Genomic DNA, 27,123 nt, shown 5'->3' on the forward strand with positions numbered 1-27,123 from the left:
CCCTACTGGGCCCTCAGCTAGGCTTATCGCAGCTGGTGGGGTAAGCAGGGCCTGCTTTATCAGGGGCTACAGACACTGCCCTGCTGGGGGTGGGGGATGTGTGTGGTGAGGCTGGACCCGCCCTCTCCAGGGGTTGGTGCTGCCTTCAGCCCTTCCCCTCCGCCTCCCACCAACCCAGCAGGTGGAATGCTCTGTGGCCTGCAGCAGGAGAGGCACCAGCTGTAGGAATCACAGGGACAGAGGAGTGGAGGAGGCCAGACAAGGACACAGAAGACAAGTGATGGTGCCAGAAGATGGCAGAGGGTGGAGTGGCAGAGGATGGGCAGAGTCCCTTCTGTTCCCACTTTCCTGCTACTGCAGACAGAAGTGGAAAAGGCCCAGCTGTGTCTGGACCGGATGAGCCAGACTGTCGGATGAGCCGACAATCCCCTGGCCCTGGGGGCCCCTGAGGTAGGGATGACCAGAGGCCCCCTTCAAGTGGGAGGCTGGTATGGCCCTGAACACTAGCCCTCCTACACCTTCAGCCCTCCCTCTACTTCATTCCCAGGTCTTCATTCTTGGAGCAGTAGCTAGGGAAGGAGGGTGGTACAGGAGACGCTGGACACCCTCTCCCTACATTTAGGAAGACCTGACTCCTCTCGAGGTTCAGATGGGAAAACAGTCGAGAGGGCAGGGAAGAGCTTGTTCAGGGTCCTAACAGTGGGTCTGAAGACTGGGAGGGGCCCCTAGACTGGGTGTACCTGCAGGAGATGCTGGTACTAGGCCAGGAGCCATGGTGGGATGGCCTCAGGGCCCAGACGGAGTCTTGATGGGGGCAGCTGAGATGCCTGCACGGGCTCAACTTTCCTGCAGAAGCTGCTGTTGATGCTCACCCTGGGGGGCCACAACAGGGAACTTGTCAGCCCTGCAGGGAATCCAGGTACTAACTCAGCCAGGCTGTGCCCACCTGTGCTGGGGCAGAGAAGCAGGGGGGCCTGGGCGCTGTCCTTGGGGATCCTGAGGTTGAGGGGCCCTAAGGACACCATGGAAAAGAATGATCAGGAGGGACAGCTTGGAGCAGGGTCCCCACACAGCTCTACTCTGGTGAGCACCATTCACATTTTCAGTTCAGTTCAATTCAGTCGCTCAGTCGTGTCCGACTCTTTGCAACCCCATGAATCGCAGCACGCCAGGCCTCCCTGTCCATCACCAACTCCCGGAGTGCACTCAGACTCACTTCCATCGAGTCGGTGATGCCATCCAGCCATCTCATCCTCTGTCGTCCCCTTCTCCTCCTGCCCCCAATCCCTCCCAGCATCAGAGTCTTTTCCAATGAGTCAACTCTTCACATGAGGTGGCCAAAGTACTGGAGTTTCAGCTTTAGCATCATTCCTTCCAAAGAAATCCCAGGGCTGATCTCCTTCAGAATGGACTGGTTGGATCTCCTTGCAGACCAAGGGACTCTCAAGAGTCTTCTCCAACACCACAGTTCAAAAGCATCAATTCTTCGGCGCTCAGCCTTCTTCACGGTCCAACTCTCACATCCATACATGACCATAGGAAAAACCATAGCCTTGACTAGACGGACCTTTGTTGGCAAAGTAATGTCTCTGCTTTTGAATATGCTATCTAGGTTGGTCATAATTTTCCTTCCAAGAAGTAAGCGTCTTTTAATTTCATGGCTGCAGTCACCATCTGCAGTGATTTAGGAGCCCCCAAAAATAAAGTCTGACACTGTTTCCACTGTTTCCCCATCTATTTCCCATGAAGTGATGGGACCGGATGCCATGATCTTCGTTTTCTGAATGTTGAGCTTTAAGCCAACTTTTTCAGTCTCCACTTTCACTTTCATCAAGAGACTTTTGAGTTCCTCTTCACTTTCTGCCATAAGGGTGGTGTCATCTGCATATCTGAGCTTATTGATATTTCTCCCGGCAATCTTGATTCCAGCTTCTGTTTCTTCCAGTCCAGTGTTTCTCATGATGTACTCTGCACAGAAGTTAATTAAGCAGGGTGACAATATACAGCTTTGATGTACTCCTTTTCCTATTTGGAACCAGTCTGTTGTTCCATGTCTAGTTCTAACTGTTGCTTCCTGACCTGCATACAGATTTCTCAAGAGGCAGATCAGGTGGTCTGGTATTCCCATCTCTTTCAGAATTTTCCACAGTTCATGGTGATCCACACAGTCAAAGGCTTTGGCATAGTCAATAAAGCAGAAATAGATGGTTTTCTGGAACTTTCTTGCTTTTTCGATGATCCAGTGGATGTTGGCAATTTGATCTCTGGTTCCTCTGCCTTTTCTAAAACCAGCTTGAACATCAGGAAGTTCACGGTTCACATATTGCTGAAGCCTGGCTTGGAGAATTTTGAGCATTACTTTACTAGCGTGTGAGATGAGTGCAATTGTGCAGTAGTTTGAGCATTCTTTGGCGTTGCCTTTCTTTGGGCTTGGAATGAAAACTGACCTTTTCCAGTCCTGTGGCCACTGCTGAGTTTTCCAAATTTGCTGGCATATTGAGTGCAGCACTTTCACAGCATCATCTTTCCAGATTTGAAATAGCTCAACTGGAATTCCATCACCTCCACTAGCTTTGTTCATAGTGATACTTTCTAAGGCCCACTTGACTTCACATTCCAGGATGTCTGGCTCTAGGTCAGTGATCACACCATCGTGATTATCTGGGTTGTGAAGATCTTTTTTGTACAGTTCTTCTGTGTATTCTTGCCACCTCTTCTTAATATCTTCTACTTCTGTTAGGTCCATACCATTTCTGTCCTTTATCGAACCCATCTTTGCATGAAATGTTCCCTTGGTATCTCTAATTTTCTTGAAGAGATCTCTAGTCTTTCCAATTCTGTTGTTTTCCTCTATTTCTTTGCATTGATTGCTGAGGAAGGCTTTCTTATCTCTTCTTGCTATTCTTTGGAACTCTGCATTCAGATGCTTATATCTTTCCTTTTTTCCTTTGCTTTTTGCTTCTCTTCTTTTCACAGCTATTTGTAAGACCTCCTCAGACAGCCATTTTGCTTTTTTGCATTTCTTTTCCATGGGGATGGTCTTGATCCCTGTCTCCTGTACAGTGTCACAAACCTCAGTCCATAGTTCATCAGGCACTCTATCTATCAGATCTAGGCCCTTAAATCTATTTCTCACTTCCACTGTATAATCATAAGGGATTTGATTTAGGTCATACCTGAATGGTCTAGTGGTTTTCCCTACTTTCTTCAATTTAAGTCTGAATTTGGTAACAAGGAGTTCATGGTCTGAGCCACAGTCAGCTCCTGGCCTTGTTCACATTGTAGGTGCACTGAAACAGCACCCTCTGCTGGTGGGCATCGAGGAACTGTCCAGCCTTAAATCATTTGGTCCAGAGTTGAAGCCTGGAGTTCTGAGAAGCCTCTGTGGGCTGTGATGGTCAGAGGAGGGCCCTGGAAGAGTTGAATCTCAGAGGATGTGGAGGTCAGGAACCCAGGAGGAGGGAGCTGAAGGGGTAAAGGCCCAAGGGCTAGCCTGAGCAGACAGATCCCAGGCAGGGGAGCCCCTCACCGGTCCTGAGGCTGAATCATGACTCGGGGCAGAGTGGGGGTCTACACAGGTGAACAAGAGATTCTCAGAGGAACTGGGCCAGGGCCACCAACATCTAGGAGCCTGCTTAGAGCAGCTGCGAGGTGAAAAGACAGCCTTGTGTGGCCCTAGAAGCAGAGCGTGTGTGGCTGCTTGGGGAGAAGTTGCTGCTGCTAGCAGTGCCAGGGGCAGCCCTGGGCCAGGAGGCTGGTCCACCCCTCAGTGTCCAAGCTGGGCTGGGGTAGGGGGTGCTGTTCTCACACTGGTGGGATGGCCTGTGGGCAGGAGGTGGGCCAGCCTCTGTCACCATGGGTAAAGGAGAGGAGACTAGAGTCCCAAACCCCAAATCATGTGGCCAAGGCCAGATGCCCTTTCCCAGGTATTAATACTCCTGGATACCACATTCTGGATCATTCTTGGGAGCATGTGGGAAACCTGTCAGTGCCAACAAGTCCTGGATCCCCTCCTCATGGCTGAGCCCCACTTGCCAGCCTAGGGCTAGGCTGGAGGGAGGTGAGGTAACCTTAGCTGCTGAGCTCAAGTCAGGATGCTTGGGAGTGGAAGTGCTCAGGACAGAGGGCTTCATGTGTGCGGGGAGGCGTCATGGAGCTGTCTGCCCCACTCCCCATCCCCGCCATCAGAACATAGTGAGAACATCTATGCAACTGGGACAGCAATCACTGAACATGGATGAAAATGAGGTGATCTGAGGTCCATGCGGCGCCCAGACCGCCCCATCCCTACTACCAGCACACTCCAGGTCTAACAGGTACCTGTGCCCTCAGGAAAGAGTTGCAGGAGGAAGAATCACATCCCAGGCTTCACGAGAAGGTGGCTGAGTACTGGAGGGCATGCTGACAGCAGGGAGCAGTGGCCCTGAAATTTACAGAGGAAGAACCGAGAGGCTTCAGAGGCAGAATAAAGTCTGGCCTCCCCGGGTCCATGCAATCTGTCCACCCCTTTCCTCTCCCTCTCCATTCTCATCTCCACCGTCCTGTCTCTCCCCTGGCATGACGAATCTCTTCTCCCTTCTCAGGATGCCCCTGGCTTTGTCCTCCACTTCTTTCCCTCTGTCTCTTCCTCATCACGCTCGCACTCTGCCATTCTCTGCTCTCTCATGCAGCGTGCATGCACTAACCATCCACTACATACATGCCCTCTCTCATATACAGAAGAATCGAAGTCAGAGCAGACCACTCCCTGCCCTCCACAGCTTCTGGTATGGGCGGGGACACACATCAGGCAGGCAGTTAGAATTTAACGTGCCTGATGAGGGGAGAGGCACTCAGAGCTGCGGGTGGGGCGGCAGACAGCAAAGTCTTCCCCAGAGAGGGGGCTTCTGGGCTTCAAAATCTTCACTGAGGGATGACTAGGCATCTTCAAGGAGCAAAAGAAAAAAGGGCATTTCAGGACTTCAATGGGTAGTCCAGAGGTTAAGACTCTGAGTGCAATCCAGGGGGCGTGGGTTTGACCCTTGGTTGGGGAACTAAGAGCCCACATGCTATGAAGCATGGCCAGAAACCTTTTTTTCTTTTTAAGAGCATTTCAACAAGAAGGAAGAGCTATTGAAAAGGCCCAGAGAGGAGAGACATGGAGCTGGGCATGTTGTGAATAGTTCCTGATCCAGATGAAAAGTGGAGTGAGGAGTTGCTGTGAAGGTGGGATGGGGCCAGAGCATGGGCTTGGGGGTCCCAGGCCCTGTCCACCTGACTTCAACTCCAGCTCCTCCTGGGGGTCCCAGGCTCTGTCCACCTGACTTCCACTCCAGCTCCTCCTGGAGGGGGCCTCTTCCTGACCAGCATCCTCCCTTAGTCTCCTGGCCAAATGCACACGTGCACAGGCGGACAGACAGTGGGACACGCGCACATACCAAGACACACCTCAGACACTCACCCAGAGACACATGCACATCATCCCAGATGTGCGCACACACAGACACAGGGCAATAGATACAGATGTTGAGGAGACGGCTGAGAGCCAACGGGTGGAGCACTGTAAGGACCCGGATGGGATGTGTGCTGTGCAACAGGACCCTGACCAGAGTCGCTCGACTGCTGTGACTGAAGCAGAGGGACAGGGGGTCTCAGCTGCAGCGCTGAGCTGGCCTCAGGCCCCAGAGAAGGTGGCTGCACTGTGTGCTGTGCTTAGTCGTTCAGTCATGTCTGACTCTTTGCAACCCTGTGGACTGTAGCCCGCCAGGCTCCTCTGTCCATGGAGATTCTCCAGAAAAGAATACTGGAGTGGGTTGCCATGCCCTCTTCCAGGGGATCTTCCCAACTCAGGGATCGAACCCAGGTATCCCGCACTGCAGGCAGATTCTTTACCGTCTGAGCCACCAGGGAAGCCCCAGAGAAGGTGGAGTTGGTCTAAATCAGTGGATCTCAAACTGGGGTCCAGTGCTGGGCTCTGGAAGGGCTAAAGGAAGAAAATTTGCAGTACCAGTTCTGCCTCTGCACGTGTGTACAAAAAAAAAATCTCTGCTTTTGTCTGTTTCTCAGCCCAGACTACTGAAGGCCAGAGAGGTCTCCGTGGGGGCCTGGAGGGACTCTCCTCTTTATGGGGTGTGTGGTGGCCCGTGTCCAAGAGAACACAGTGACCGAGGGCTGGGCCCTGTGGGCAGATTCAGGCTCTGGGAAGGAAGGAGACGGACCCTGAGGAGCCACGTGCAAACACTACGCAGATGGCCTGTAACCAGTGTAGATGTGGGCCCCAGCGCGAGGGTCTCCCAGCCTCGTGCCTGTGTCCTGTGATATCCCCCTCTCTCCAGTCCCTGGGAGCCCCTCCAATGACTCACCTGTGAGTGAATGTGAGCCCCAGGCCCTGTGCTTGTGCAGAGGGGGTGACTTAGAAGTTGGTCCTGCATCATGGGGTCCTGTGTGGAGCAGCCAATGGGCCAAGCACAGCAGGGAGAGGGGCAGCAGCTGGACAGGGGCTGACGCTGCTCCAGCGGCTGGCTGCAGGGGGTGCGAGGGGCGCCTGGGGCCTCCAGCACTCTCCACCTCTAGTCCCACCCCCCACCTCAGGCTCCTTCCACCCTCCTCTTCTCAGAGTCTCTACCTCATTCTGTCTTCCTTTTCAATTCCAGGATTCTGTGGGCTTCACCATCCCCCAAATAGAGCTTAAGAATCCACCTTCCAATGCAGGGGACACGGGTTCGATCCCTGGTCAGGGAACTACGATGCCACATGCCACAGGGCAACTAAATCCGCGCACCACAACAATAAAAGCCCAAGTAGGCAAAAAAAAAAAAAAAAAGACTGTGGGCTATGGAACCTGACCACTAGCTCATTAAATCCTGACCCCACATTACACTATTGTGTGCCCACATTGTGTACGCCACCTCTCCAGGAAGTGAAGTGAAGTGAAAGTCGCTCAGTTGTGTCCGAGTCTTTATGACCCCATGGACTATAGAGTCCATGGAATTCTCCAGTTCAGAATACTGGAGTCGGTAGCCTTTCCCTTCTCCAGGGGATCTTCCCAACCCAGGGATCGAAGCCAGGTCTCCCGCATTGCAGGTGGATTCTTTACCAGCTGAGCCACCGGGGAAGCCTCTTTGGGCCTCATCTGTAAAAATCAAGAAGAATAACAGTTTCCTTCCCTCAGCAGCTGGCTGTGAGGGTTAAACTGGATAAGCCTGTAAAAGGCTCGGTGCTGTGCTGGACACGTGGCATGTAGTCCTAAAATGTTAGCTGCTATTGTTACACTTCACTACTACTAGCGTTACTTCACGCTACTGCAGGCCTGGCCACTTTGAGACAGAAGTCCGCCTTCTGAATCAGGGTCCCTTTAGGGCCAAAGAGCTGCCATGGGGCTTTGATCTTACGTACCCTCTGGGTTAGCCTGTTAGGGCTGCCACCCTCCCTCCTAAGTTGCTTCAGTTGTGCCGGACTCTTTGTGACCCTATGAACTATAGCCCGCCAGGCTCCTCTGTCCATGGGCTTCTCCAGGCAAGAATACTGGAGTGGGTTGCCATGTCCTCCTCCAGGGGATCTTCCAGATCCAGGGATCAAACCAGCACCTCCTGTGGTTACTGCATGGCGGGCGAATTCTTTACTGCTGAACCACGGGGGAAGCCCCAAGAGCTGCCATAACCCAGTACAAGGTGGGACTTAACCTACAGAAACTTGCTGTCTTAGCTGGAGGCTGGAGTCTGAGATCAAGGTGTCGGCAGGGTTGGTTCCTTCCCACTTCGCCCCCAACTCCTGGCGGATGCTGACAGTCTTTGACACTGGGGCATCACCCCAGCCTCTGCCTTCATGTGAAGGAGGCACTCTCTCTGCATCCGTGTTTTCAGATTTCCCCTATTTATAGGGTTGGATCCCTAGGTCAGGAAGATCCCCTGGAGAGGAAATGGCCACCCACTCCAGCATTCTTGCCTGGAAATCCCATAGACAGAGGAGCCTCTTTGGCTTACAGTCCATGGAGTTGCAAAGAGTCAGACACGACTGAGTATCTGAGCACAGCACAGGGCCCACTCTAATGAGCTCATTTTTAATTTACTTCCGTACAGACCCCAACTCCAACTGAAGTCCCACTCTGGGGCAATGGGAGTTAGAGTGCAAACACATTTTTCTTTCGGGGGGCACAGTTTAACCCATGACAGCTTCTAATGTGCTTCCTGCTACCTTCTTTTTAAAATCTTTTTCATTCTTCTTCTTCCTTTTATTAAAAAAAAAAAAAAATTGCTTATTTGGCTGTGCTGGGTCTTAGTTGCAGCATGTGAGATCCAGCTCCCTGACCAGGGACGGAACCTGGGCCCCGTGCATGGGAGTCCGGAGCCTTCGCCCTGGACCACCAGGGAAGTCCCCCGCTGCCTTCTTGTTGGACGGGTTGGATGTGACTTGGGATCTTAGGGACCCAGCTGTTCGTCTTGTTTTTCCCCTCCTTTAATTCCAGGACCCTGACACAGCTGCAGAGGCTGGCATGTCCACAGGAAGGGCCACTTAGTGAGCCCCCAGACACCTCATCCACATAGGGGTGGGGGAGGCAGATTGGGGTCCAGGTTGGAAACTGGGCTTCTCTCTGCATGCCAGGCCCTGCCCAGATGGAGGAGCCTGTGTGGGGGTGTTTGTTGGCATTAGAAGATGGGGGTGAGGTTCCCCTCAGATGGGGCTGCAATCTGTCCTTCCTTGCCTGGCCCTGGCTAGTGACAGGAGCAAGATGCAGGCTTTGGAGAAGAAAAACAACCAGAGGGCTGCCAGGATCCAGGTGGAAAATGGAAGGAACTGGGAGCTGTCTGCGGTCAGGGGAAGAGGGGCCCATCTGGAGTCAGGACCCCCAAGAAGCCCTTCCTAAAGACCCTAGAGTCTTCCCCAAGCCAGAAACCAGGGGCCAGTGCACAAATGCAGGCAGCCCCAGTTCGTCACAGGGACTAGCCCCTTCCCCTCACGGGGCCTCAGATTTTCTGTCTGTAGAATACGTCCCAAACTCCCTGTCCGGGCCTCTGCAGAGCTGAGGGCTCAGGTCCAGGGTGTGGAGCCTCCTGGGCTGAGGCAGCCCTTCTGCTCCAGGCTGAACGGGATGACTAGGGGCAGGAGCGGGACTCTGGGTCCAGCTGGCCCTGGAAGCTGCAACGAGAGCTACTAGGGGCAAGGGTCCGTGCCCTCAGGTGAGCATGACCTAGGTCTGCCCACACCTGAGGACAGGAATGAGAACCGGGACAGTGCGGCCGGCCGAGAAGGGAGGCCAGGAGCCAGGTGTTCCAGAGTCTTCTGCACCCGCCCCCTTCCCACAGGCGCAGGCCCCACCCAGCAGAGAACCCAGGCAACCTCCCGGAGTCTGTGCAGGCAAGGTGGGCTCCAGACCTGTTGGAGGTCTGGGCCTAGCTTGGCTTCTCTTTGGGGACCAGACTGGCATTTACTGAGTGGGCACCAGCCAAGCCCACTCCCCTCAGCCTCCAGTCCACTGTCTGCGGGGCAGGCCATTGTGGAATCCTCCCTGGGTCTCTTGGCAGCAGGCTTTCAAGAACACAGAGATGGGTTGTGGCCTGCTGGCCTTGGACAAACCCTCTGCTGACTCTGGGCTCAGGTCCCCATCTGTGCACTGGGAGTGGGCTGGCGGGACTCAGGGGTTCTGGCCTTTGGTGATACCGTGACCCTATGTGGTTTAGTATTGGGTTGCTGTCCCCCGGTCATGCTCTCTCCAACTCTTTATGGCCTGCTTCCCAGTGGAGTGGCCCACTGGCCTTGGTTGGGTTAATGAGGTTCAGAATGGGATGAGGGCAAGGGGCCAGGGTCCTGCCGTCCCCACCAGGCCCCAGGTGCTGCCAGAGCCGAGGCCCACAATGGAACCCAAGGAGTGTCCAGGGTGGGCCCCCCCAGAGACAGAGAGGAGAGCTTGGGAGCAGGCCCCCTCCCACCCTCACAGAAGGTGATAGCTGGCCTGGCTGGTCCTGGCTGCCCTCCCTCAGGGCTGGGGATGGGGCTGGAAGTAGGGCCTCCCAGACAGAGGATGCAATGGTGTGGGCCAGGCCCTCTAAGACAACCCTGGGTCCTTGTGCCCAGGAAACAGAGGGTCTGGGAAAGAGGCCGAGGCCACCTGGGAGGTGAAGGTAGGGTGATCTCTGGAGGTGGCGAGAAGAAGGCTTGTGAATCAAAATCAGGATGTCTCTACTGAGGGCCAAGATCTGAGCCTTGGGGCCCTTGCTCTGTCTTGGGGTGGCCCTGGGTGGGGACCAGGCACTCAGTCCTCACTGGCACAAAGCAAATGCCTCAGGGTCAAGGCTCTGTGGGCCCGACCTGGTGCATAGGGACTGCATGCGGGGAGATGGGGAAGGATATGGAGACTGAAGGGGATTAGGGACTTGGGCTTGCCCTCAGGCAGCTCTCTGGTGGGGTGGAATCAGTCATACAGGAAGCACTGAGGGAGTATCACCCATCAATATTTTTGGATTCAGGGAAATTTTTAGTCACTGAAAAATTTGGAGGGGAAGAAAACTGACCACCACCAACTGACTAGGTTAGCATGAACAAGTCTGCCTTCTCTAAACCTCTGTTTCTTCATCTGCAAAATGGGGATACTGATAGTACCTACTTCAAAGGAAGATGTGAGGATCACACAAGACGTGGGGCACCGTGCCTATTTCTGGTGCCCCTGAGCTTCTTTATACCTGGGGTCCAGTTTGGGTATCAGTATTAAGGTCATAAAACCAGAGACAGACCCAAGATCAACCGTGTAGGGGGGCTTTAGCCACATAATCTATCCATTGTTCCACCAACAAGGCATTGTTCCCACTTCTTATTAAGTTCAGGAAACAATCGGATATAATGAGCAGCCACCAATGACAGACAATGTAGCACGTTCACGGCCTGGAGCTTCCGTACCGCACTAACAGTGATCGGGCCTCATCCTTATGACTCTGCGTGGAGGAGCTGGGTGGGGGCTCCCGTCCTTTGCCTCAGCTGCTCTCTGGGGATCCTGAGCAAAGCAGGGCAGGTCCATCAGTGGACCCTCAGGCTGGGAACTGTGTCCTCAGGAAACAGGAGTTGGTGCAGCTCCGAGCATCAAGGGCTCCAGTGCTGGGAGGACAGGCACCTCCAGCCAGCTCTCAGCTGAAGGCATCATTTGGGGATTCTCCAGAGGGGCACTCCCTACCTCTCTGTGCGATCCAGGCCTAGTTTCTCTCTCTGCCCTTGTCTCTCCATCTGCAAACTGGAGGGAGAATCAGGGGCCTGAAGGGTCCTTCCAGTGTGGGCCTTGGCTAGTTCACCTGGCTTCCTCAGCATACCTGGTACCTGCCCTGCCCCTGTGCCCTCTGTCGGGGGAAGCCTCTGCCTTATCCACTCCCAGACCTCAGCCACAGCCCTGGAACCACAGAGGAGAGGAGTATCTCAGAAAAGCTGGTGGCCAGGGCCAGTGCCCGTGCCCAGGCTGGGGAAGAAAAGTGGTGCGGAGACTGAGGCCCAGAGCCACCAGGGAACAGGTTCACAGCCTCGCCCTACAGCACACGATTGAGGTCAGCCCCCGGCCCAGCCCCAGTAAGCCGAGCAGTCCTAGCACAGAGGATCTGGACTGACAGGCCTCAGGAAACCAAGGAGCAGGGACAAGGACTCTTGGGGAGAGGGGAGGACCCTGTGGCTATGCCTTTAGCTCCCAAGGACAAGCTCTCTGTCAGTCTATTGTAGGTAGCTACAGTCAGAGGCTGTCTTTGTCCCCTACCTGCCATGGGGCCTGCAGTGCTCATGTGGCATAAGGTTCCTAACTCTTCGTGGGTGGGACTGCCTGGCCCTTTCCCAAAGGGACCCTGTGGCTCAGAGTAGAGCTGGGCAGGGAGTGGCCAGTGGGGATGCTGGGATCCTTGTGGGGCTTTGGTGGCTCACTGATTGCCCCTGGGCCAGCTAGGACCCTGTAACTCACTGCCTTGGCACTGGGCTTTTGACTTTTCACAGTGAGTTTTCATTTACTTGTGCTCTACAGTGTCTATTTCACAGACAAGAAACTGCCCAGAGAAGGGCAGTAACTTGCCTGAGGTCACACAGCAAAACAGCAGGTCAGCCCCTGGTTCCCTAACCTGTCCCAGAAGGGTGGTTTCTTATTTCACGCTGTCTATTCTGAGCTTGAGAGCAGGGCCACCTTCAATGCCCACGGGCCAGACCGCTCAGGGTTACATCCCCCTTGAGGTCATCTGGCTGTTTTTTCTTTTTCTGAACTTCCCTCCCTACCTTCTTATATGCTTCCTTCTCTCAAAGAGCTCTGTCAGCTGGGCCACATGCCCCCAGAATCTTCCTCAATGCCGTCACTGAACACTCCCCCCATCAACTGCCTTAAGTGAAGCAGGGTTTTGCCGAGGGGGACTCTGGCAGGGTGACAGGACAGAACATCTCTGGGATTGTTTCCCCAGCATTGTCCTCTGCAAAATGTTCTCTGCAGTCCCTGACATAAACAGGCCACTGTGGGGGCTGCCAAATTCTCCATTGAGAGATCCAGCACTGGGTACCGAACCCAACTGAATCAACGATCTCCTTCCTAGGGCCACTTGACTTGGGACAAAAGAGTAATCCATCCAAGGCTGAAGACTGGACACATAAAACTAAACTGGGGACCCTGTTTTTCTCTGTGGAAAAAGCTGGATTTTAGTAAGAGCAAATGGAGCTGACAAGTCCCAGAAAGTTAAACTGGGACAGAGAGATTTTGCTTCAGCCCAAGGGGTCTCGGGCTTCCTTAGTGGTTCAGATGGTAAGGAATCCGCCTGCATTGTGGGAGATCTGGGTTCCATCCCTGGGTTGGGAAGATCCCCTGCAGGACGGCATGGCAACCCACTCCAGTATTCTTGCCTGGAGAATCCCCATGAACAGAGGAGCCTGGTGGGCTACAGTCCATGGGGTCGCAGAGTTGACAGACTTAGCGACTAAACACACACACCAGGGGGTCTCATGCATGCAGAAGACATAAACTTGACCTTTGGTTTGGTCCTCTTGTTTTGTTCTGTAGCTCAGGCAGCAGGTTGGGCTGGTCTTTGGGAGGGCAAAAATACCTTCCATGGGCAGTGCTTCTGGGTTCCAGACCCTTCCTGGGGCCAGCCTGAGGTCCCACTGCCCTAGGGCTCCTCCACACATTCTGGAGTCAGACAGTAAATACCCATCCTTTCTGCTCACATGGACCTTTTTGGATCCCTTAACCAGGGAAAACACCGTCAATGCCTCCAAACCAGAGGACTGCCCCCTGTCCCAAAGGTCCTCCCTGGAGGCCGAGCATTGCCCTCCACTGGCTTATCTTAGACCCGGCTCCGGCTTGTTCCCTCGGCACAGACCACCTCACCATCCTTGGCCTTCTTGTGTGTCCCTGTGTCCCGGCTGCTGCGGGGCTTTGTACTCACCGTCTCCAAGCGCAGACGGGTGGCCCCACGCTTCCCAGTCCTGCTGGTCTGGTTGGTTCCTTCTCCCCTTCCTTCCGGCGGTGGTTACAAACCTTCTCTTCCAGAAGCCCCAGGCCACCAACTCCTCCTTCTCTGCGGGCAGTAACTTGCACTCCATTTCTCAGGGACGCGGGCGGAGACGCGGTCTGCGCTGGGGGACTTCCCTCCACTGGCCGAGCGTCTTTCCCAGTCGCCCCGCCCCCTCGCCCCATTGGCTGCGCGGAAGGCACATACCCAGCCCTGGCCAATGAGGTGAGGGAGGCTGCGGCTAGTGGCCGGGAAGGCTGGTCCCCGGGATGCTGGAGTCCCTCAGGTGATTCCCTGCTGTGCGCGGCGTGGGGACGATTGGGCTAGAGTGATAATCACACCCACTCTCTACGGTCTGCTTCCTTCTCATCACCGCGCTGGGTTACCCCGGCCCTAAGTGAAAAATGCACATGAGGGAGAGGTGGGACAACTGCGTTAAGAGTCTGTTTCCAGCCTGCCGTTCACTACATGTGACCTCGTGCACATTTCTGCCCTTTAGTTTCTTCATCCGCAGAATGAACAAAGTCACTGCCTCACACGTCTGTGGGTTTAGTGTTACATGAGACACTTGAGTACAGAGTGCTTTGCCTTGCTCGTGGTTAGGGCACAGACCCTGGGTTCCGTTACCACTGACTGCTCCTCTCTCCACTCTGGGACCGCATTGCTAGTTACTCAGCCTCTCCGTACCTCCCGTGTCATATACGTGTAGAGAAGCAAACGAGTTAATTCCTGCAAAGAACTTAAAAGCACACCTGGCCCACACCAATGTTCAGTAATTGGGACTTTTACAGCCTCCTTATCACTGCCAGCTATACACATCCCACGTTCTGGGGCATATGTGCAGATTTCCTCTGGGGTACAAATCTGGTAGCAGAATTGCTGGGCCCCACGTCATGTTCATGTTCCATTTTGCTAGGAAAAGCCAAAGTGTCTTTCAGAGTTAGGCTGATTTACACTCCCCCCAGCAGTCTGAGAGCTCCCATAGCTTTCCATCTTGGCCTGGTGTATTTTTTTTTTTTTTTTTTTTGGCCATACTAGGTCTTCATTGCTGCTGGGCTTTGTCTAGTTGCAGCGATCAGAGGCTACTCTTGCGGTGACTTTTCTTGTTGCAGTGCTCACACTCTATAGCGTAAGGGCTCCATAGTTGTGGTGCAAAGGTCTAATTGTCCCTTAGTGTGTGTACTCTTCCTAGACCAGGGATCAAATGTCCCTTCTTTTGGACCACTGGACCATCAGGGAATCCAAGGCCTGGTATTTTAAGACTACAGCTTGTGACAATCTGATGACAGCGAATGTTTTTTCTGTATGTTTCTCTGATCACTGATGTCCAGTCATTTTATTTCCCCTTCTGCAGAACATCTGTTTATGACTTTGCCCCATCTGCTCAATTTTTCTTTTTCGCTTTTGTCTTTAGTTCAGTTCAGTGGCTCAGTCGTATCTGACTCTTTGCAACCCCATGAACTGCAGCACACCAGGCTTCACTGTCTATCACCAACACCCAAAGCTTGCTCAAACTCATCTCCATCAAGTCGGTGATGCCATCCAACCACATCATCCTCTGTCATCCCCTTCTCCTCCTGCCTTCAATCTTTCCCAGCATCAGGGTCTTTTCCAATGAGTCAGTTCTTCACATCAGGTGGCCAAAGTATTGGGAGTTTCAGCTTCAGCATCAGTCCTTCCAATGAATATTCAGGCCTGATTTCTTTTTTTAATTGGAGGCTAATTACTTTACAATGTTGTGGTGGTTTTTGCCATACATTCACATGAATCAGCCATGGATGTACATGTGTTCCCCATCTTGACCCTCCCTCCCCATCCCAACCCTCAGGGTCATCCCAGTACACCCGCCCTGAGCACCCTGTTTGATGCATTGAACCCGAAGTGGCGATCTATTTCACATATAATATACATGTTTCAATGCTATTCTCTCAAATCATCCCACCCTCACCTTCTCCCACAGAGTCCAAAAGTCTGTTCTTTACATCTGTGTCTCTTTTGCTGTCTCGCATATAGGGTCATCGTTCCCATCTTTGTAAATTCCACATATATGCATTAATATACTGTATTAGTGTTTTTCTTTCTGACTTACTTCGCTCTGTATAATAAGGGCCTGATTTCCTTTAGGATTGACTGGTTTGATCTTAAGACTGCTTTTGTCTTAAACATTTGTAAAAAATTCTGACCATTACTCCTTTGTCAGTTCTGTATTGCAAGTATCTCCTGCCAGTTTTTTATTTTTTGGTATCTTTTGATGAACTTTTTTTTTTTGGAGGGTCTAGTTTGAAGAACTCTTCTTTTCTCAAGGTCTTAGATATTCTCTCTCTCTCTCTCTCTCTATATATATATATATATATATTTTTTTTTTTTTTTTCCTGTTAATTGAGAGTGGAATGGAACTGCAGGCCTGGTGCCTTGTTCTTCCCAGATTCTCCATTTCTCACTGGACCCTTATTCAGCTGCCACTTCTCCCTCAGTGTCACCTCACATTCACTCCATGCTGTTAATATGTCTTTGGACCATGCTTCTTCTCATCTGGCGGCCTCCTCCTATAACAGGCCCGCTGAATCTCCACGTGGCAGCCCTGTGATGTGTCTCTGGAAGTTGTGACGTGTTATCCCAATTATGGGTAAATAAGTACTAAAGGGTTGGTTCTTTCTTTCAAAAATTTTTTTAAAATATCAGTGAGAGGTTCAAGACTGTCCCAATGTCACTCTCACTTTCCAGCACTTCAAAATGGCAGAGAAAGGTCTGACAGGTGAGGTGTCTGTCATGGATGGAGGAGGACAATCACAAACCTGCCCAGTGCTTTAGTTCTCTGCCCGTTTCTCTTAGTGTTGTCAGTCCCAGGTTGTGCCCATAGGATGTGCACTGCGGTAGAGAAAAATGCTGAGCAGCCTGGGCCTAGGCCTAAGTTTCAGTGGCAGTGTCCCAGGGTGTCCACATCTAGAATGTCTCCCAGTTCCAGGTCACCCTTCTAGAAAAGCCTCTAAGCCTATGCCCTCCTCAAAACACAGCAGTAGTATCCTGATGCTGAGGATAGGCCCAAATCCCTCAGCCTGGGCTCCATCCTGGCCCCAGCCACACTTTTGTCTACCAGTACTATCCAGTTCCCCAGTGCCAGATCCTGATACCACATGGATCAGTTCGTCCACTTTTCCTCATGTCTTGTTTGCAACTTCATTTTTCCTGATGAAATGTCCTGTGGTGTTGCAATTCATGGGGTCGCAGAGAGTCGGACATGACTGAGCGACTGATCTGATCTGATCTGAGGAAGCCTTCCAGGGATTCCCTAGTGAGCTGCTCCAGCATTTATCTGCCCATGGGTTCCAATCATGTTTTGTCGAGAGTCGTGTGTGCCTTCCAGACAAGAGTGTGAGCTCTGTAAGTGTGGGGACTGTACTTAGCAGTTGAAAGAGGGCTTGCTCGTGGCCCTGTTCCTGCTGGGACCCTGACGTGATGCCAGGGGTCAGTGCGGGTGGTCATGCAGTATCAGAGGCACCCAGCTAATACAGAAGACAGGCTGAGAGTAAGTGCTTTGGGGAAACAGTGAGTGAGCAGTGAAGAGAAAGTTTAGGAAAAATCAAGGGATCAGAGGAATAGTTTATTTAGCCCCTTTTATTTGGAAGTCCCTTGCCCTCTTCCTGTTACTGTCAAATCAAAGAGCCAAAGCACCTGTGTCCTGCTTGTGTGAAGAGGTAGAGGTTTATTGAAATATAAACATTCGAGAACATGTAAGATAGAAAATAACCACAACATATACAGACACTTGCTGCAAGAGGACTTCTGAGGTATTCATCCACTGCCTAGGCTACCCCTGTGCTATCACATTTTTTTCCTGGTTAAATACAAGATGGGGAAGGGGAAGGGACAGAGTGCCCCGGTCAATGGCTGCCATGTGACCTCAGGGCTGCACCGTCCGGAGAGCTCTTCTTGGCCCAGGGCCTCATTCTGGGGGCACTGGCGGGCATGCCTACCCTCTGGCTTTCAGGTTGAGACCTTGCTGCTGCCCCTCAGGGCAGCAAGGCCTTGATGAGAGGGCGAGACTGGGCAAGCTGCCTGGGGAAAGGAGAGGATCCAACAACCAGGAAGACACAGCACATGGTCCCTGTGTCCTCCGGGTGGCAAGGGTCCATCCTTCGTGACCAAAGTCCTGAGAAAGACACACTGGCCAAATGTCTGTGATGCCTTCAAGTGGGCCCAGCACCAGCCAACCAGGCTCCTCCCTGACACAGACACCAGATGCCCCTCTCTGCCCAGCCCTGTGCTGGCCTGGTGAGGCCAGGAGAGGGTCAGCCCCCAGCGGATGGGACTGTGTGTGTGTGTGTATGTGTGTGTGAGAGTGAGATGGTGTTGGGGGCTAGGGGAGAGAGAGGAGATGGAGTTGGTGGCGCTGCAGCTCACCGGGCTGAGGTATGTGTTCTGTGCTCGTGTCTGATTTCCCTTTCCTAGCCAGACTGAGCGTGGGGCTTGTGTGGGCTTGGGTCCACCTCAGCCTCCCGCCGGATAATGTCACAGTGGGCGGGGTTCTAGTGAACACTGCAGAGCGAACTTGACTGAGAGTTGAGCCATGTGTGAGAATCACCTCTTCTTTATGACACAGGAGCAGCCTGTTTCACCCCAGCATCCAAGAGGAGAGACAGAGCTCTCTCAGCATCTCCTCACCCTCTGGGGCAGCTTGACCCCTGCAGGCTTCATGGCCTCCACGGTCTGCACCTGCCCTGAGGTGGGAACACTGAGTGAAGGGGAGATGCCCTGCCCCTAGCCTGGTGAGGGACTGCCCCGCTCTGGTGGGAAATGGGTCAAGGGCCATCCTGACAACCAGTGTGGTTTCAGGACCCAACCTGCATGAGAGGGGTCCCTCCGTTCCACCTCCTCCCGCCGCTGTGATCCCTGAGTCATCTCTCCTGCCGCCTCCCCCTCCTCCTCACTGGGGGATCTTAGGGAGGGGCCAGAGGGGCTGGGGTGCCAAACCATTTGCTCGGCTTTGGGGGACATCTGCTTTCATTTCTTTGGTGCTACAGTAACAACAATAAAAATTTTAAAGTAAAAAAAACCCACAAAAGTCAGCAAACACATATAAAAAAGATTTCAGAGATGCAAATACTTCCTGAAGAGTCAAACATCAACAATTACAAATCTGAGGTATTTCAATGAACCTGACACTGGCAGGTTTGGGGATGGAGGGGCTGAGATGGCCCCCCGCCGAGAAGAGGTGGGGCCTGAGGGACAAGCAGGCTGTTTCCTGGGAGAGCTGGCCAACAGGGACCAATGGAGGGTGGCGGGGGCAGGGGCAGGGGCCTGAGGTCTGGGTGGGTCAGAAAAGGGCCAGTGGAGTGGGTGCCAGGGCCTGCTTGGGCCACCCCCGGGGCTCTGCCTCTCCCTTGGCAGATCCCCAGCAGGCCCTGGGTCCTGAGGACTGCCCTTATCAGCCCTTGCTCGGAACCATTAAAAAGGGATATGGGGCCCTGAGGACTGCTTCAAGACATGAATTTGAGGGACCCACACTCCGGGAACCAAACATGGTATAGGCAAGGTGGACTGGGAGGACCCCATCCCATGCTCAGCAGAGAAGGGCCGCAGAGGTGTGCTCTTGGCTCCAAGCAGCCCCACATGGGAGTTAAAGATGGGGGAGCTGAGCAGGGAAAGACACCAGTGACCCTGGAGTCACAGCAGAAGGCAGGGGAAGAGAAATAAATTAAAGGGGAAAGGGTGTGGAGAGCCTCCAGCCCTGTGTCAGCTTACAGATTGTCAATACACTGTGCCCGGGATGGGAGGGGGCCTGGGAGCCCTGGAGGAAGCTGGACGCCCACAGACCCCGCCCAGTTCTCCAGGACAATCCCTGATTGGACAACACTGCCCGGTCAGGCCCCTCCAGCCTCTCCCTGCCTCTAGAGTACAGCAGGACCTGATGGAGCCTGGGCAGATGGACATGTCCAAACTCTCAACATCTGGCCAAATGGTGTCTGATGTGGGCTCCATGAGATGAGGTAAATTCTGTGCATCAACTTCCGCCGCTCTTGAAGGAAGAGTGGGGAGTACGGAGCTGGGTCCTGCCCCTCAGAGGGACCAGCTGGTGGAGGGCTCTGCACTGGGGGTGCCCCGGGACGAGGTAGGACTTGGTGAGCAGTGAGAACTGCTGCTGCTGCTGGAGCTGCTGCCGATGCTCTGGGGGGCGGATCCTGTGATGAGGTGGACTGCAGGTTTCTGGGCAAACAGCACACCTGAGTGAGCGGAGGAGGGGAGAAGGCAGTGTGAGCAGGTGGCGAGAGCAGAGACAGGTGCAGGGGTTCAGTCCCTCACCATCTCACTGCTGCCTAACTCTGGGTGAGGCTCCAGGCAGGGTGGTGCGCTTGGTGCCGATACTGCCCTGCCAGCAGGTGTGTCTAAGCTGCTGAGGCGGGCAGTCAATTTGCTGAAAGGCCCCAAAGGCTCTAAGGGAAGTGTCCCCAGACCATGTTTAGGAAGATTAGCGATGAACCCGTCAAAGAAAGGAGACCTGTGCTTAGGAAGACTGTAATGGCGGACACATTTAACTTACGCATGCATGTGTGCTAAGTCGCTTCAGTGGTGTCTAACTCTTGGTGACCCTATGGACTGTGTAGCCCACCAGGCTCCTCTGTCCATGGGATTCTCCAGGCAAGATCACTGGAGCGGACAGCCATGCCCTCCTCCGGGGGATCTTCCAGACCCAAGGATCGAACTTATGTTTCTTATGTCTCCTGCACTGGCAGGAGGGTTCTTTACCACTAGTGCCATTGGGAAACCCCGATTTAGTTTACAATACAATATTAAAGACATGGATGGAGTTGATTATGATTCCTTACATTCAATGACTTTCTTTTAATGAGCGAGCCAACCAATTGGTCAAAAAAGGGTTAGACAAGGGGTCTCTATGACTCCGTCACAGGTGGAGGGGGACCTGCCATCCTGTTGGCAGTCCTCAGTCCTCCTCATCCAGAACTACTCTACCTTTAGAACTTTGAGACAACATGAAAGGAAGGCCCCCTGGGAAGGTGTTCAGACAGGAGTGTGGGGCGAGGGGGCCTTGCGGGGAGCAGCACCGAGACTGGCTGCCAGCCTGCACCTCCCTTACCTGCGTAAGTGGTACCATCGATGTCCACAGACATGCTGATGCTCCCAATGCTGCTTGTGGTTAGGTTCAGTGCTGCCGCCGAGGCCTCTGCTCTGTCCTCTGCTGGGGACAAGGGAGACGGCAGGCCCGGTCAAGCCCTTGGGCATTTCCGTCACCCCCTCTGAGGCTTGGCCACCCTCCCAGCCCGGCCGCAGCAGGCTAAGGCCTCCCAGAGTTCGAAAGCAACCGTGTAACCTTCTCGAGCATGAGGTCTGGCAGGAGACCCAGGCTGGTCAATATCCTATTGCTTGCTTTCTCCACTGACTCACTTCACTTCCCCAACTCGCTCTGCTCTCAGAGAAGAGGGGTCACATTGGGAAGGAGGCGGACCTCGGCTCATAGCTGTGCACTGATGCGTTCAGTGTGATTCAACAAACCCTGAGCACCCATTATCCACCAGACGGGGGGCCAGGATGGGCGAAGGGGTCGGAGATCACTAAGACCAGCCCCATCCACTGAGAACTCGCCTGGCTTCTTCCTCCCCTTAATTAGACTGGGGTGTCCTCAAGGATGGGGTCTGCCTATCTAGTCCCTGTCACTCCCTCTCCATCTGAGCCATCCACGGTCTATGGAAGGCGGCAGGCACTGGCACAAGAGGCCTCTGCCCGGCCCACCTGAGACTCTGTCCGTTCCTGATGCTGAGAGCCAATAATTCTTCCAGATGAGCTGCTTCATCTATTAGCCTCTGGCTCGTGCAGGACCAGGGGCAGCTGGCCTGAGCAGGGAACAGGGCAGAGCCCTGCTCTGGGCCACCATCTCGTTTCCTTGGGCTCCTCACCAGGGGAGAGTGGGACAGGGAGGGGCTGCCTGGGAATACACACAGCTCCCTTCACACCTGATTTTCCCCCAACACAAGCCTGCTCATGTTTGTTCTGAGAGAGAGTCAAGAATAGCAAAGAAATGTGTGAGGGGGAAAGGGGAGAAACAGGAATGAGGGGTGTGGGGTGTGTGGCTGTAGGGATGAGAAGGTGGGGCATCTGAAAAATGTGGAGGGCAAGGGACAGATGTCAATTATGCTGCCAAACTTGTATTTCCTCCTCCCTTCCCTCCTGAGGGCCACTGGCTGCCGGCCTGAGGCAGCTCTGGCCCCTTGCTGGGCCTAGGGAGTGGGGCGCAGTCTTTCTTCCAGGTGGTGGGGCAGTGGGGGGTAAGGGCAAGCCCTTTAACTGAGACAGATCAAAAAGCAGGAGTGGACAGGGAAGACCTCGCAATTGGCCCTGAAGGTCTCCAGCTCCTCCTCTTTGAACAACTGCTTTTCCTTTTTGCTACAAAACAGGGCACGCCTGAGGAACTGCAGGCACCCTGGAAAATGACCTCAGCTTGGTGAACTGAGGTCTCCGTGGCCACTGAACCCCCAAGTGACTCCCTGGTCTCTAGATCCTTCTGTGGATTGGGTGAGAGGGCTGGGGGCAACACCTGGAGGGCCCCCACCCTAGTCCCTGGACATGAACCCGCCCTGAATGGAGCCGGGGCCTGGCACACAGGCTGCTGCTCACCCCTGCCATTGATCCTGATCTTCATGGGCAGCTGCCGTGCCATGTTGAACAAGTTGCGCTGGAAAGCCTGCTGCACCAGGCGCTGCTCCTCCTCTGACAGCCTGGACACCTTCTTCTCAGGAGGCTCCCCTGACTCCAGCCGCTCCCGCAGCTGCTCCAGCGTGGCCGTCCGGGTACTGGCCTGCTGGCCAGCCAAAGTCACAGGCACAGCCAGGCGATTTGGCACGGGCACGGTGGTCACCGGGACTCCATCACCTGACAAAGGCACCAGAGCTGGATGCAGCCCACAACCCGCCCTCCCTCCTGCATCTTGGACCCAGGGAGCTTGGTGCCCCTTCTCCCCCAGGAGCCCTGCAGACCTTTCCTGAGAGGAGCTGCTGGGGATATTCGAGAGCCGCTGGCACTGGTGCCACCACTGGAGCCCAGCCCAAGGATGGGGAAGCGGATCTTGGGTGGGGAGAGGAGGGCAGGGGCCCCAGCAGCAGCGGTGGGTGAGTAGCCAAAGAGGGAGGAACTGTAGCTGGGCCGCCGGCCCTCCCTCCTGTTGCCGTCAATGGCCGCCTGCAGCTCAGCAGGGGAGCTCAAGGCTTTCTTCTCGCACTCGTAGGCATAGAGATATTTCATATACCTGGATGGAGGGAAGGAAGGAAGGATCACCCAAAATGCAGTGCCAGGACCGCCCAGTGTAAGCTGATGATCCTCTGCAAGGGGCCTCTGTGGGGCAGGCTCTGTCCTCCAGGACGAAGGAGCACGACCTGGAGAACTCGGTGGAAGAGGAGCCTCAGGATGGCGGGACACCCCAGCCCAGGCTCCCTAAGCGCACCCAGGGCTGAGTGCGGCTGGAACTAGAGTCATGGCTCATCGGGGAAACGGCTATCATCACTCATGTTCTGTGTCCATGTGGCACCTTTCCAGTGCCCTGGGAGAAAGGGGAAATGCCATGTTTTGCAATGTCTTTCTGGCTCCTTGATCTCCTAACCGTTCTGAGTCAGCTGTTCAGACAGGCGCAACCCTTCCCGTTGTGGGTAGGCCTAGAAGTGCCGTCCCGCTTTGTGTGAGATGCCCCAAGAAAGCAGTTCTCTACCTAAGAACTCTCGGAGAAAGATGGCTCTGCTGGCTGTCGCTCTGTTCCCAACTTCTGCAGGAACTGTTTCACTGGATAAGACCCTTCTACTTTTCAGCAAGGCCTTAACAAGCCACCCAAGCCACACACGGCTGATCCTTCTGTCTTCTTCACAGAGCAACATCCCGAGTTCCCAAAGAACAGATTCGCTTCTGGACCCCCTTCTTCAATGCTCCCCCTGCTCCTGCCACCCTTATAATTAACTCAAATGGGTACAAAAACAGGTCACCAATCCCAGTGGAGGCCTGCCTGCTTTCCTCTGGGTAAGCTGAATGTCAAGTATAAAGAGCCAGGCTTAGAGTGGGGTACTGTGTAGGAGAAGATGTCTTGGAAAGATTGTGGACTTCAGAGACAGAAGTCCAGGTATGAACCTCAGCCTGCTTACTAACTGATACGGCTCTGACCAAACAATCTAGGCTCTGAGACTTAGTTCTTGTCATCTGGAAAACAGGGACAAAACCTGCTTGGTGGGGTTGCCGGTGAAATGAAATGAATGAAATGAAACGAAACGGAAAGGTGAAGCAACAGACACAGGACACGCCTGAGAAAAGGCACTCTCAGTTTACTGAGGTGACCGAGGGATTCATCTCAGAAAGCTCCTGGCTCTTTCAGGCATTCCGCCCGTTTTGCTCACTACATGGTGGAATTTCCTTCCTTCCTTGCCTCAAGGTTAATTCCCTCTTGCAGGCCTCAGCCGCCTTTCTGCAGGGCGCAGGCCACTCACTGGGTCCTCAGGGTGAAGGCGGCGCTGGTGATGGACGTGGGCAGGTTCAAGCCTTTGGTGATCTCTCTCCAGATCTTCTTGTTGATGATCTCCACCAGGCCCCCCTTCTCCGTCACCAGCTTATACAGCATGTACAGGTCCAGGATCTGCTTGGCCATAATGGGGATTCGGTTGATGGGGGTCCCTGCGATGGTGCAAGGAGAGAAACACAGGGCTAGGTCATTTTCAGGCAGAGAAAGAAGACATCTGTGCATGGCCACGTTTTGCTGAGTTGGAAACATGTTCACAAATATGCTCAGAAGTGTAATCTGAGTCAAACTCCCAAAGCCTGGAAGCTATCAGACTAGCTGCCAGGTCTCCTCAGGAAGAACAGAGAGATAGGTCTGACTCACAGGCTGTGTGGCCTTGGGTAAAGCACATGGCCTCTCTGGGTCTGCTCCCCGCTGTAAATAAGAGAGCCAGACTACATGATTTCAAAGAGTTTATTTTTTGCTAGCAATATGACTCCTAATGATTTGGAGATCAGTCTGGGGTGTTCATTGGAAGGACTAATGTTGAAGCTGAAACTCCAATACTTTGGCTACCTGATGCGAAGAGCTGACTCATTTGAAAAGACCCAGATGCTGTGAAAAATTGAGGGCAGGAGGAGAAGGGGATGACAGAGGATAAGATGGTTGGATGGCATCACCAACTCGATGGACGTGAGTCTGAGTGAACTCTGGGAGCTGGTGATAGACAGGGAGGCCTGGCATGCTGCGGTTCATGGGGTCGCAAAGAGTCGGACACGACTGAGCGACTGAACTGAATGATTTGGCAACTCAGTCCTCTAGAGCCTTCAGAAGTCATTTGGCTGCCTCCCCAGTGAACTAACTCTTTCCTGACCCCTGCACAGGGGAGGGCCTGTCCCACTGTCCACATGGACAGCTCCCGGGCTTCTCTTCTGCAGCTCTCAGCGCCGTTTATAACCGTGCTTTAATTTATTTTCATCCTGCCTTGTTTTCTCCTTATCTCTTCTCCTGCTGCAGGATAGAGAAATGGTTTTTTTTTTGTCTCCTGTGTCCCCACCATGTCAAAGGAGCTGCTGGGCACACAGGTCTCCAAGGGGATGAAAAACCACTCAACAGTTCTCTCCCCACTAATCACTCCACCCCCTCCCTGGCCTCTGAAAGAGGGAGGGTCAGAGCTGCTTCCGCCCCCTGGCCCCGAAGGGAAGTGACAGGAGTCAGGGACTTGATTAGGAAACCTGGCCCGGAGCAGGAAGGCCCACTAATGAGCACCCGGGGACGGCAGGGAGGGCGCGGCCAGGCTCCTTTCTTGGGCAGCCGGGATGCTCGTCAGGAGGCGTGATGGATGACTGTCATTTGGCAGCCCCGGGATTAATGATCTGGAGGTCAGAGGGGAGAATTCCAGCGGGAAGGGTCACCGTCCGGGGCACCGTATGAGACTTGTTGCCTTTTGATGGCAAGTCCTTTTACTGTACACCGGCTGCTCCTCCTCTGCCTTGCCCACCCCCCCGCCGCCAGACCCCCTCCCACCCCCACTCCGGCTTGCTGCAGTCTCACTGACTGCCTGGTGGACGTCAGGCCAGCTTGATTAGAGAAGGGCTGTTTGTTTCAGCTCCTCCTGCTTCTTTCCCCTCAAGGAATGGCATTTTCATCTCAGTCCTTGCACACTGCCCTCGCTCTTTTTATAGGGTAATTCAAGCCAGAGTGGAGTGAAGGGTCCCACGATTATGAGGGAGAAGCAGTGTGAGCGCAAACACAGGGCACTGCTATGGTGGTCCCAGGCCCCCTTCCTCAGTGTAGGAGGGAGCTAGAGGCCTTGAAGACCTTTGTCTTGACAAAGGCCACGGAGTTAAATCCAAAGGATCACTGGTAAAATGTCAGAGGACTGCCGGCATGCTCCTAAGACACAATAGCGCACACGCTGGTTAACTTCTCCCTGTGCTGTTCTGTACAGCAGACTTCATTCCTGTCATAAGCACAAAGGTCTCACACAACAAAATTGGTCTCCCGGCAGAACAGGGCTAAGGTCTCCTTCCTCTATAGCTGGTCTGCCTGAGCCTTCATGGCCTTGCCTTGAGAGTTTGGAGGACCACTTCCAAGGTTCCCTCCCACAGGACCCTGAAGATGTCAGTTCCAGAAGCTTCCGGAACATCTTTATACGTGACCCATTCACTTCCAGGTCTGATGTTCACACTCAGCTCCCCTTCATCCCCTAGGCGAGCTCCCTTTTCCCATCCTTGCCTCTTCATTCAGCAACACCATCGCTCTGAGAGGTCTTGGGCAGGAACCTCAGAGGGAGACTGCTCCTCTTCTCTCTTCCCCACCTTTAGGTTGTCTGGAGGCTCACCGATTCCTCCTCTGAGGCACCTTTCAAAGCTCACTTGCTCTCTACAGCCATCACCGTGGGCCAGGCCCTCACTGGCTCCCCATTAGAGACCCTAGCAGCCCTGAATCCACGTGTTCAACCTGCATGCTACTGCCAGACAATCTGATGAAAACACCACTTTCACCCCATTACTCACTTCCTAGTTTAAAAAACCCACAATGACTCTTATTGCCAACCCAGCCCGCCTCACATGTTCAATATCATGACTCAGGTTCCTGAACACTCCTTAGAAGATTGTATGTGTGTTATTTGCTCACTTGTGTCTGACTCTTTGCGACCCCACTGACTGTAGCTCACCAGGCTCCTCTGTCCATGGAATTCTCCAGGCAAGAATACTAAAGTGGGTTGCATTCCCTCCCCGAGGGGATCTTCCCAACCCAGGGACTGAACCCTGGTCTCCTGAATTGCAGGCAGCTTCTTTACCATCTAAGCCACCAGGGAAGCCCCCACTTAGAAGATTACGTATGATGTGTTTCAAACACATTCCAATAACTTACTCTCACTCAATCAGTTGGGTCTTTTCACCCTCATCCCACAACCCAAATTCTTTCTCCTCTATTTTTTGGGTTTTATTCTTCCTCTTCATCAACTCTAAAATGATGTGCTCAAATCCTCCTTATACGGGCCTTCAATGTTCACTCTCTCCAGGAACAATTTTCTAACCACCTTGGTTCGAATATTTTTCTTTCCTCTCCGAATTTCTATTATAACCACTACAAGTTCCACAAATAATTACACATATTTCACTTATGCTCGTCTGGTATCCCAGGAGGATCGTAAGCTCCATGAAAGCAGGGACTGTTTTTCCCTTCATCATGTCTTGAATATTA

At 53.5% G+C, this 27,123-nt stretch overlaps 2 protein-coding genes across 3 annotated transcripts in view; both read right to left on the reverse strand.

The window, feature by feature from the left end:
* Positions 1–13,377, reverse strand: part of CLK3 (CDC like kinase 3) — a 32,666-nt gene extending 19,289 nt beyond the window's left edge. The window contains exon 1 of the mRNA XM_027521883.1: positions 13,362–13,377. The gene's annotated coding sequence lies outside the window, so the exon portion shown is untranslated. The remainder of the gene's footprint in view (positions 1–13,361) is intronic.
* A 3,727-nt stretch (positions 13,378–17,104) lies between these two features.
* The window catches only part of ARID3B (AT-rich interaction domain 3B), a 48,224-nt gene continuing 38,205 nt past the window's right edge, over positions 17,105–27,123 (reverse strand). Inside the window, exons 5-9 of one of the 2 annotated variants that reach the window (XM_027521412.1) lie at positions 23,903–24,086; positions 22,415–22,683; positions 22,056–22,310; positions 20,521–20,619; positions 17,105–19,648 (exon numbers count right to left, since the gene is read on the reverse strand). In XM_027521412.1, the coding sequence (XP_027377213.1) occupies positions 19,485–19,648; positions 20,521–20,619; positions 22,056–22,310; positions 22,415–22,683; positions 23,903–24,086 (971 nt within the window). In that variant the 3' untranslated portion in view covers positions 17,105–19,484. Of the gene's footprint in view, positions 19,649–20,520; positions 20,623–22,055; positions 22,311–22,414; positions 22,684–23,902; positions 24,087–27,123 lie in introns of both variants that reach the window. The other variant, XM_027521411.1, reaches the window with a different exon arrangement.

Source organism: Bos indicus x Bos taurus, chromosome 21 (genome assembly GCF_003369695.1).
Source record: "Bos indicus x Bos taurus breed Angus x Brahman F1 hybrid chromosome 21, Bos_hybrid_MaternalHap_v2.0, whole genome shotgun sequence".
Lineage (NCBI taxonomy): Eukaryota > Metazoa > Chordata > Mammalia > Artiodactyla > Bovidae > Bos > Bos indicus x Bos taurus.